Source organism: Phocoena phocoena, chromosome 15 (assembly GCF_963924675.1).
Source record: "Phocoena phocoena chromosome 15, mPhoPho1.1, whole genome shotgun sequence".
NCBI classification, from domain to species: domain Eukaryota; kingdom Metazoa; phylum Chordata; class Mammalia; order Artiodactyla; family Phocoenidae; genus Phocoena; species Phocoena phocoena.
This window is the reverse complement of record NC_089233.1, coordinates 76,440,845-76,452,462: the sequence shown is the minus strand read 5'-3', so window position 1 is coordinate 76,452,462 and position 11,618 is coordinate 76,440,845. Positions and strand designations below refer to the sequence as shown.

General features: G+C 48.7%; 1 protein-coding gene across 2 annotated transcripts in view; it reads left to right on the top strand.

Annotated features, from left to right (window-relative positions):
- Window positions 1-5,455: 5,455 nt before the first annotated feature.
- Window positions 5,456-11,618, top strand: part of UBE2V1 (ubiquitin conjugating enzyme E2 V1) — a 34,085-nt gene continuing 27,922 nt past the window's right edge. The window contains exon 1 of one of the 2 annotated variants that reach the window (XM_065892399.1): window positions 5,456-5,546. In XM_065892399.1, coding sequence (XP_065748471.1) covers window positions 5,456-5,546 — 91 coding nt within the window. Of the gene's footprint in view, window positions 5,547-7,816; window positions 7,892-11,618 lie in introns of those variants that run through there. The other variant, XM_065892400.1, reaches the window with a different exon arrangement.

Below are 11,618 nucleotides of genomic sequence, written 5' to 3'. Positions count from 1 at the left end.
ATAACTTCATTTTAAAGTTTGCTCGCCACTAGACTTGATTTTTAACTGTCTGAGGGGACCACAAAAGGAAGGGGTATTAGAATTCTTCAACTCTAAATGACAGAAACCATAACTTAAGCAAAAAATTAATAGCTAAAGTAATTTTATGAACTCATATAACTGAAAAGGTCAGAGGTGTTTCTGACTTAAGGTTTGGCAGGACGCAGGGGCTCACGTGACTCATCAGAACCTGGTCTCTCTGTCTAGCTCTGTTTTTCTCTGAGTTGAGACTTGACATTGGACCAGCTCAGCTCCTCAGTAGAAAAAGTCTCCCTTCCCAGCAGCTGCAGCAAAAGCCCCAGGGCAGGCTCTTATTGGCCTGGATTGGGTCATGTGCCTGTCCCTGAACCAACTCTGTGGTGGTAGTGAAGTGTTCTGATTGGCCACGGCTGAAATATCCACCTGGAGTTGCAGAAGTGGGATCAACACTTCCCAAGTCACAGGATGAGAGGAGGGAGGGATGGTTCCCAAAAGAAAAGGTGCAGTGGGTGGGGCAGACAGCCAAAATCAGTACCAGGTAAGCAGCCTTGGGGCTGCAGGGTTTGCTTTCCTATTCCCAGGCTCTGCTGGGGGTATATTTCTAGGCCCTACCAATGTTTTAGTTCCCCCAGAAGCCAGCAAGAACAAACAGCGTGAGTCCAGAGAGGTGAAGTGACTTGTCCAAGACCACACAGCTAGTGAGGCAGAGCCAGGCCTCACACTCAGACCATCTTGCTGCTCCTGAATCCCAAGGACTGGAGAAATACTTTTCAAAACCAGAGGGACACATGTTTGGGGTCAGGTCTGGGAAAGTTGGGGTCATTTGTGAGATGGGAAGATTCCAAAAAGTCCCTATTGAGGGCCGGGGAGCAGGAAATGCTAATACCTACTGAACACTTACTACAGGCCAGATGCGGAGAGCTCCGTGCGTGGGTCCCCTTAAGCAGTCCCTGCAGCTCTGAGAGGTGAGTACACTTAGCCCCATTTTTTCCAAATGAGGAAACAGGCACAGAGGTCAAATAACATACCAAACGTCACACAGATGGTAGGTAGCAGGGCTGGAATCTGAGCCCTGATCTAACGCTGAGCTCTAGCAAGCTTTCACACGCACCTGCAGCCCCAGTGGAGGGAGGGAGGTGAGGAGGCAGGTGGCCAGTGAGAAACGTGTCTCCTATGAGAAAGCAGCAACACATCAGGATGAGAAACAGCAGCTAACACTGAGGACTGAGATGCCCTGGAGACATCAGGCCCCAGAGGGCAGCTGCTAGTCAGATCAGTTGAGTAAAGAGGAGCCAGAAAATCCAGATTTGTTCAATGCTGGCTCCGTTCTTTAAACATACCGTGGGCAAAACAGAACAGGTATATAGGCCAGTTTCTGCCCGTAACTTCCCAGCTGGTGCAGGGACGGCCTGATTTGGGGCGGATTTGTGCTGCTATCTGGTGGTGGAGTGGGGCAGGTGGCAGTGCAGAGCAAATACATGGGTTTCCAGCTCCACTGGGAAACGTCACGCATCGCCCCCCCCCCTTTGCTGACTTGTCCTTAGAGGGGGTCTGGGCAGGGCGCCTGCTCCCAACATTAACCCCACCCTCTTCTGATAAATCTAAAAATTTCAAGCTAACCTTTCAAACATGATTTTGTAATAGGTAATGCATGCACAAGGTAAGGAATAATAAACAATACAGGGGTCAGCTGACTGGCCAGTAGACCAGATCTGTCCCACCTGTTTTTCTACTGTCCCCCATTAGCATTTTCTTTTTAATAGTGGGAGGAATAAAGAATATTTCCTAACACACGACATTCAAATTCAGTGTCAATCGTAAAGTTTTACTGACACACAGCCATTCATTTGCATATTGTCTATGGCTGCTTTTTCAATACAGCAGCAGAGTCGAGACCAAACGACTCACAAAACCTAAACTATTTACTATCTGGCCCTTTACAGAAAAAAATTTACCAACTCCAGGTCTAGAGTGCTCCCCATTCATGTTCCCCCAAGCCCTCATTTCTCTTCCCCATCATTTTGATAAGACCCTTGCAAGTCGCTTACATAGGCACAGAGTCATGTCTGTCCCCCCTCTTTTCACACAATAGGTAGAATGTTATATACACAGTTCTGCACCTTGCCTTTTTTCATTTAATATGTTTTGGGGATAGTATATATCAATGCTTCCTTATTCCTTTATACAGCTGTATAACATTCCAACTTCAGGATGGACCTTTCTTTTTTAACTCATCGCTCGTTGAATTTTGAGATAATTTTCATTTTGGGGTAATACAAACTGCTGTTTTGTGCATCAGAGAACTTAAGTGTTTGCTCATAAGGGCCAGTAGACCTGAGGGGTCAATTTCTGGGGATTGAATTGCTAGGTCAGGGATGTCTGTGTGCTGCATTTTGATAGCTCATGCCAAAGTTGCCTTCCACCAAGGCCGTGCCCATTTAAACTCTCAGAACTTTTGAGAGTGCCAGTTGCCTCACACCCTTGCCAACAAAGAGTGTTATCGAGTGTTTTGTTCTTTGCCAATCTGATAGGTGGTTTTAATTTGCATTTCTCTTACTGTATTTCATTGAATCTAAGATATCATTGATTGTACCATCCATCCTGATTTCAGAGATGTTTGAATATAAAAATTTGCGTCTTAGAATCACGGAAATACAATATGTTGAGTGAGATTGGGTATCTTATCACATTTCCTTTCTCTGTACATGTTCTTTTCTGATTTTGCGGGGGAGGCAGGACAGTAATGGTTAAGAGCTTACGGTTCAAATCCCAGCTCTGCCACTTACAAGCATGTGACTTTGGGCAAGTTACTTAATCTTTCTGTGTCTCAGTTTCCTCATCCGTGAGATGGGAACCTAACTCATAGGGTCATTGTGAAGATTAAATGAATTAATATACGCAAAACACTATGTTCCTGGAACATACTAAATGCTCCATACACGTTTGCTATGATTATCATCTTTCCTTTGGGATCTCTTTTTCTTAATGAGTTGCAAGGGCTCTTTATAAATTAAGGAAACATCCTTTTGGTTTTCCCCCCATCCCAGACCCCTGGTTTTTACTCCTTTTTCATTGACCACAAAACAGATGATACAAAATTCAGACATTATAGAAATAAATTGTATAGGAAGAAGCCAATGGAAATGACCCAGATGTCCATCAATATAGGAATAAATTAATTGTACCATTACCCCCCACCTACCCACTCCTATCCCTTTTTGGTTGTGTATTTTAGCAACTACATCAAACATTAAATATCTTAATGCTATACTTCAGACACACCCCAGGGGGGCATAACTCCATGTATGTGCCATGAAATGCCACGAATAAATGTGTCACACATCCCATCCACCACAGACCCCTCCCCAGGGATTCTCTGTCTTCTGGGTGCCCATGACCCTTCCCGTCAACAGTTCCTCAGCTTTACTTTCTGTAGTTTGTATTATAAAAACTATAGCATGAATTTGGGGTTTTTTCTTAACTATGAATTGGAAATATAAACATAAAACTTTATAATGTTATCCACAACCTCGCTACTCAAAGTGTGGTCTGTGCCTCAGCATCGGCGTCCCCTAGGAGGCTGTGGGAAATGCAGGATCTCAAGCACCCCTCACCCCTACAGAATCAGAATCTGCATTTAAGCAAAACTGCTAGTGACTTACCTGCACATTAGAGTTTGAGAAGTATTGCTCTAAAAAATGATATTGTAGGTCTTGTAAAGTATATTGCATTTTTTACATTTTCAATATACTTTTTCAAGTTATTCATGCCTTTCACATCTCAGAGATTCCAGAACTCCCCGGATGTTTTCCCACCTTGTTGAGAACAGTGTTCTTGAGTGAATGCTGTGAACAGTCCAAGTCCATATATCTCTTTCCTGGAACACTGTGCCAGCTTCCTTGGCTGTAGATAACAACTTACTTTTAAGAGCAGTTTAAGCAGTAATGACGTTTATTATCACGTCTTAAGAAGCTTACAGGTAGGCAGCCCTGGGATTTGTTCAACTGCTCAACTACATCATCCAGGTCCTATCTAGCTCTTGCCATCTTTCTGTGCTGTCATCTTTGGTGTGTTGGCTTTTCAGCCTCAGGCTTGTGCCTCATGGTATCTATATGCTTGCCACAGCTCCAACCATCATAACCTCATATATAGGAAGGAGGAAAGGGGACAAAAAAGGCTTTCTCCCCAGCTATTTTCAGAAGAGGGAAACTTTCCAAACACCTCCTCCCCAACTCCACTGGCCAGAAAGAACTAGATCACAGGCACACCCCTGGACCAACCACTGACAAAAGGGAATGGCAGTGCCTGTGATTGGCTTGGATTCACACCTGGACGTTCAGCCTACTAAGCAAAATCAGGCTTCTGTGAGCACGGAAGGTCATGACTGGACTGGCAGTCAGTAGTGTCCAACACACCTCCCCTCTGGACCCCTCACCTCCAGTCTTGCTGCCGCCCAATTCAATTTCCTTGAGGCAGCAGGCTGCACTTTGTAAAAACGCAAACCCGCCTACGTTTTGCTTCAAACTTTCAAGGCTTCAGCTCCCTCACCACACAGGAAACATCAAGTGCCCCAGAGTTAAAAGAACTGGATTACAAACCTGAATTTACTCCTTTCTTGTGTGACCCTAGGAAGGCCATCTTACTCCACCGAGTCTCAGTTTCCACATCTGACAAATGTGGAGATAACAACAGCTACTTTGCAAGGTTCATTGAGGAAATAATAATATTGTAGTAATAATGGCAGCAGCTAATACTTATATAGCACTCGCTCTGTGTCAAGCCATTTTCTAAATTCTTTAGTTCTATTAGCCATTTTAATCTTCCCACGAATCCGATAAAACAGGACTCACATCCGCGACAGCTGAAGCTACCAGCTCAAGGGCAGAGAGGGAATGGGGCGCACGGGCCAGTAGAATCCCGCTCTGGGGACTGGTGGCGACCACCGGGGAGGGGGCGGAGCCTCTCCGAGAGCGCTTTAGTACGGGGAGGACTACAACTCCCAGCAGGCTCCGCAACCCCGCTGGCCTATAATTACCAGCATGCCTCGGGCTGCCGTGCTTAATCTAGTCTTCCTGCGAGGCGATCTGTGTAGAAATTCGCTTTATCGTCAATTTGCTTGACAGAAATTCCTCAGGGGAACCACGGAATCTACGCAAGTAAACATTTATGAGCATCTTGGATAAGAGGCTTGTGTTTTAATCGTCACTCCTCCACCTGTTATCTCTGAGTCTGTTTTCTCACCTCTAAATTGGGGATATTCCTAGGAGTTGTGGCACAGAGTTGTGAAGATTAAAAGGTGGATATGACAGCTTGGTAAATGTCAGCTCTTCTAGTGTCCCCTTCTCTCTCGGTGCCAAAGCGTTTATCAACGCATTTTATCCCCACAGCAACCCTATGAGGTTGATACCGTCATCCCCCTTTTCAGAAGGGGAAATTGATGCCAGGAGGGGTTCAAGTCCCTTGCCTCAAGTCACACAGCAAAGTGAGTGGTGAAGGAGGACTCGAACCCAGAAAATTTCACGCCAGAGGTGAGTCCACCTTAGGAGCCCAAATGCTTCCCACTTGCTGTATGACTTTTTACAGTGACCCAAAGTCCAGGGCAAATATCTTCTGTGCTCTTCAAGGTAAACTTGAATCACGTGATACACGGAATAATGTCAAGATGATTCCATGTGGCCAGTGCTGGGAAGAAGATACACGTGGCACTTGGAGCGTCAATTATGGCTGAATTTGACCTGGTGGGAGAAATCAAGGAAAGTTTCCCTGAGCGGGCAATGACTGGGAACAGCACAGGCAATGGCCGTGAGGAGGGAGAGGACATGTGTTTCAGAGGCCTTGAAAAGGGCCAGTGTAACTGGAGAGGTACAGCAAGTCTCAGAGGTGCAGGCAGTGCCAGGGAAGGGGGAAAGTGAGGCACCCAGGGTGCAGATTTTAGGGAGGCTCGCATTTGAAGGGTGGTGCAAGTGCAGAGCCTGGATCGGAGAGTGAAAGCCTCCTTAAATTTGGCGCCCTAGACCCCTCACTGACCCCATCCTAGTCCTGGCCTAGGTGCAGGGCATTGTGGGTAGGGTGGTTAACCATCCTGGTTTGCCCTGGAGATTCCTGGTTGTTGTCCCAGCAAGGTCATACTCGGCCCCCTTTCAATCTGCTGATTGTCATTGTTGGATGATAATTCTTTGGTCACTCAATTTGTAGAGTCTGTATTTTATCCCATGGGAATGGGGAGCTACTGAAAGGTTTAGGTGAATGGAACATGGGGGCAAGAATGGAGGCTACTGGGATCATCCAAGTGGGAGACAAGTGGATGGAATAGAGAGATGCTTAGGAGGCATTCTGTAAGAACAAGGTGATGAATTGGATGCACTGGGTGAAGGCTTCCAGCTTCCTTGTTCCTCTGTATTGAAAGTCCTGGTCATTTCTCAGCCAGTGTTCAGCTGTGTTGCCTTGAGGCAATCCTTTCACCTCTCTCAGCCTGTTTCCATATCCATATAAGAGCTTCTCAGACCATTTGTCATAGAGGAGTCACTTCTTGGATTTAACATTTGCAAGTATATGTTTCCAGGGCCTTTGCACATGCCATTCCCTCTACCTCCTTCTCATCATTCAGGTCGCTGTTGAAATGTGACTTCCATAGGAGGCCCTCCCTGACCACTTCTTCTCTGGTTTACTCTCTATTATAGTTATGTTTTCCCCTATTTGTTTATTTGCTTCCTATCTCCGACTAAAATCTAAGCCCATGAGAGCAGGAGCTTGCTTCTTCAGGGATGTATATCCATCCCCAGCACCTATGACAGCATCTGGCACATAGTAGATGCTTAGTAAATATTTGTTCGATGGAATGAATGGATTGAGTGAAAGAGTGAACGAATGAATGAATGAGTGAATGCTTTCCCTGCCACCTTAATGCCCCAAATCATTTAGCTGCCCTTCTACAAGCCCCTTCTGGCCTGGGAGCATTGATCTTGGAAGCAAGACATCTGGCTTGGGTTCAAATTCTGACTCAGTCATTTAACAGCTGAGTGTAGATAAATGGCTTAACCCCCCTCGCCTTCATGTTTCACTTTAAGCCCGACCTGGTAGAGATGTTGTTGTGAGGATCCAACTAGATAGGAAAATGCCCCAGGCAAAATAGGTGCTTTTTATTCATTTATTTTTGCAGTACGCGGGCCTCTCACTATTGTGGCCTCTCCTGTTGCGGAGCACAGGCTCCGGACGCGCAGGCTCAGCGGCCATGGCTCACGGGCCCAGCCGCTCCGTGGCATGTGGGATCTTCGCGGACCGGGGCACGAACCCGTGTCCGCTGCATCGGCAGGCGGATTCTCAACCACTGCGCCACCACGGAAGCCCGAAATAGGTGGTTTTTAAAAATATTATAAACTTGCATCTATTTATTTATTTATATTTATTGAAGTATAGTTGACTTACAATATTGTGTTAGTTTCAGGTGTACAGCATAGTGATTCAGGTTTTCGGTTTTTGGTGGGGATTTTTTTGCAGATTATATTCCATTATAGGTTGTGACAATAGGCGCTTTTTAAAAGCTTTCTTTTCTTTTTCTTTCACAGTCACACCCTTCCAAGTCTGATCCCCCTTGCCCTCCCCACCAAGCACCTCAATACCTCCCTCGCACCAGAGCCTGCAGGGCCTTGCAGGTTGCTGGGCCCTCACGCACGCAAACATTTCCTCTCTCTAAAAGGGCAGGAAAAAATACCTTCCCGGCAACGGGTCGCGCAGTCAGCGGAGCGGGCGTCAGCGGAGGCGTCTGCGTGTGCGCACACGCATGCGCGGAAGAGCCCGGAGAACGGGTGGGGGGTGAAGAAGGGGCCGGCCTTTGAGCGACAGCGACGCAAGATGGCAGCCACCACGGGCTCGGGTGAGCGGGGGCGCCGGACCCGGCCGGCCGAGGGGGCATGGGCTCGGGCCGGGGGCCGGGGACCCGCGAAGGCCCTTGCTGCGGGGCCAGGGCCTCTGCGATGCCTCTGTCCCCTGGGCCCCGTGGCGGCGACTCAGCCGGCCTGAGTGGGGAGGAGGAGCAGGCGGTGGCCGGAAGCACGGGCGGGGGCCTGAGGGGCCTGTGGGGCCTGTGGGCGGCGCGGCGAGGCCCAGAGGCTCCCCCGGGCGGCGTGAGGGCCCTGCTGAGAGGAAGGGCCGGGTCCCGCGGCGCAGCGGAGCGGCCAGAGCGGGTGAGGGGCGAGCCCAGAGGCACTGCCGAGGAGATCGGGGCTGGCGGCTCTTTAGGGGAGATCGAGGGGTCCCCTTGAGAACGAGGAGGCGCCCCAAAATGGACGGAAGTCCTTTATTTGGGTGCTGGGTGTCCGGGTGGGGGGAGGAGCCTTGGGATGTCCGTTTGGCGGGGACTTCGGAGAAGCCCCTCAGGATGGATGAGGGAAGAAAACAGCATCCTGAGGGGTGACTGAGAGGATCCCCCATTGGTAAAGGGCAGGGCTTCAGTGTTAGTTTGGGGGATTGGGTTAGCTGAGGAAATTTTTATGTTGATTAGAAAGGAAGAGTCTTGGGGTGGCTACTTTGGGGGGAATGAAGGGCATCTCCATAGGATACGTGAGAAGAGGAAAGGGATTTCTCAGATTCCAGAGGGATTTGGTTGGAGCAGCTGAAAGTGAAATGACCCCATCGTTACCAGGCCCCTAGTTTTGGAGATAGATGTTAGGTTTTAGGAGGCAAGCTCCGAGTAGGGCGGTTAGTGGAAGCTTGCGATATTGGGTGAAGAACAGATGAGTTGGGAGCCCTGGAGGTGTCTGTCTGGGGAAGGGAGCCCCATGCAGTGGGTGAGAGTGGGAAAAGGTCAGGTTTCAGAGATGTTCTTTTTAGAGAAGAAAAATCTCCTTTGTTGGGTGAGGAAAGCGTACCCTAGGAGTGTCTGTTTTATGGAGACTGTCTCTCTCCCACTCTTTCGGGTGTTGGTAACATATGGGAGTTCAGCTCAGAAGTTCCCCAGTGGCTGGATGGGTTATGGGGAGAGGAACAAATAAAATGGGAAGTTTTGGGTGACTGGAGAAGAAAGCTGAGGTACAAGAGGGAAGGAGGGGGCTACGCTGTGGGCCAGGGGGAGTTCTTCCAGGCCCTGGTAGGTAAAGGGAAGGAGCATTGGTTTTGAGACTGGATTCAGTGTCCCTAAGATGCACCAGAGGATCAAATCCTGAAGGATCTGTTTCAGAGCTAACACTCACAGCTGGGCATCAGGGGGTGGACTCAGGTGGCCTTCTGGAAGAGGCAGGGTGATGATTGTCTGGGGAAGGTCCCGCAGAGGGGCTCATGAGGCAAGAGAGTCGGATTCTGGGAGTGCAGAATTTGGGAGTAACAGAGTGTCCCCCTTTTGGTGAGGAGGGTGTCCCCTGAGGTGCCTGGCAGTGAAATTGGCCAGTGAAGTCCTCCCAGATGAGGTGACAGTGGGTGACGGCTGATGGAGGAAACGAACAGGCCCACCTGCCTGGGTACTGAAATCCTCCAGCTGTTCAAGGCCGCAGCAGCACTGTTAGGAGAGGGTTGGTGACCCAAAGCGAGCAGGGTGAGGGGAGTCTGTCTTTCCAGGATGTTACTCCTCTAGTATCCCAAGGGGCCATCTTTGTTTGATTGTTAGAGTGGGAATTGAAGGAATTGGAAGTAGGGGATCTGACTGAAGTCACCTACCCCAAGCTGCCTTTTACACTCGAAGCAGTGGGGTCTTCCTGGAGGATGAGGAAACCACACATCTTTTTCCTAGGTTTGGTTTCAGTTGGAACAGTGCTGAGTCAGTTCATTTACAAAGAGACTGCTACAGACATTCTCAGAAGAGAGAGGCTGAGTCAGGCCAGACTGCTGTGGGAAACGTCTCATGAGAATAACACCCCTGCCAGGTTGCTCTGAGCTGGGGGTACACTGTGCCTGCAGCAGCCAGCGTTGTGATGGCTTTGCAGCTCAGCCCCTTGGCAATCACTTGAGATTGGCTACCTGTAATCCGGTTTAACAGCTCCTTAATTCTAACTTCTTGAAGCCCTGCCAGTTGAAGAGTGCTTCATAAATGCTGTGGTGGTCAGATAAACCATCGTCAGCTGCTGTCTAGTGGCATGCAAGAGCACTTGGCATGGTTTAGATAACATGGAAGAGGTTTTGAGGTGCCTTAAAATGGGCTTCCCAGGGGCTTCCCTGGTGGTGCAGTGGTTGGGAGTCTGCCTGCCGATGCAGGGGGCGCGGGTTCGTGCCCCGGTCCGGGAGGATCCCGTATGCCGCGGAGCAGCTGGGCCCGTGAGCCATGGCCACTGGGCCTGCGCGTCCGGAGCCTGTGCTTCGCAACGGGAGAGGCCACAACAGTGAGAGGCCTGCGTACCGCAAAAAAAAAAAATAAAAAAAGGGCTTCCCAGAACTCCTTTGTCTGTTTATTCAGCAGGTATTTATTAAGAATTTGCTGTGAATAGTGAACAAGATGGACATAACCCCTGTCCTTGAGGAGCTTCTATTCAAGTCAGAAGCCCATTAAAGGAGTAAATAATTAAGATTTCAGATAACAGTAAACGCTATGAAAGAAATTGTGTGATGTAGTATCTGGAGAGGTGGTCAGGGAAGGCTTCTCCAAGGGGGGGTATTTGAACTGAGACAAATGATGGAAGGCGCCAACAGTGTGTGTCACAGGCAGGGGATGGGGAGGCTGAGTGGAAAGGCCCTGTGGCAGGACTGAGCTTGGCATGTTGAAAGTACAAGCTAAAGTCCTCCGTGTGCAAGGGAGGCTTGTTAAAGAGATGAGTTGGAGAGAGAGATGAGTTTGGATTTTATTCAGTGTGGAAGAAAGCCATTGAACAAGTACCTGGTCTGAAGTAAACGTTCAGTAAATGTTTGTTGAATGAATGAATGAGAGTCTTAAAAAGAGAGGAATGACAAGATCTGACCATTGCTCCCAGGCAGTAAGAGGAGTGCAGAGTGCTAAGGGAGGGAGCAGAAAGATCATATTTGGGTTAAACTAAAATGAGTGTACAGGCCTCTCTGCTTTCTAACCCTGAGAAGTCTTTCAGGTGTGGTCAGGGGCCCTGAGGCCTTCCTTAGGTTTAGAACAAACCTCTTGATTAATCTGTGCCCCTGGTTGCCAGGAAACAGCTGTGAAGCCTTTGAGTTCCTGTAAGGGCTGAACTTAGTTTTTTGTGGTCACTGCTTTCAACACTTGGTGACAGCAGCTTCCCACCTCCTTTGCTTCTGCAGTGTGTGATTTCCCCATAGATCTTAGAGGGGTGGAACTGTGGAAAACCCACTGGAATCCTCAGGATGCTTGTGTTGTGACAGGTGACTTCCTCCTGCCTTGGCCAGGATTGCAGGGCCTCAAAGAGTAGCCCTTGGCTACCAGATCTTTCCTCTCACCCAGCATCCCACAGGCTGCCCTGACAGTAAACCAGAAACGGAGTGCCAGCAAAGTAAGCCCTTTACATTTTAAATTCGCATACGTTGGAGTGGCCGCATACACTCACTCCTCTTATGAACATTTAACCAGATGGGCAGTGGAGGTTAGTAGTCTTCCATTCCATTCAAGGGAGTTGCCTAGAAAGAGCTGGAGCTGGCAGATGAGAACCGGTAGTCTCTTAGCTGGTCTCGTTCCCGTGTGTCTCACTGTGTGAGCA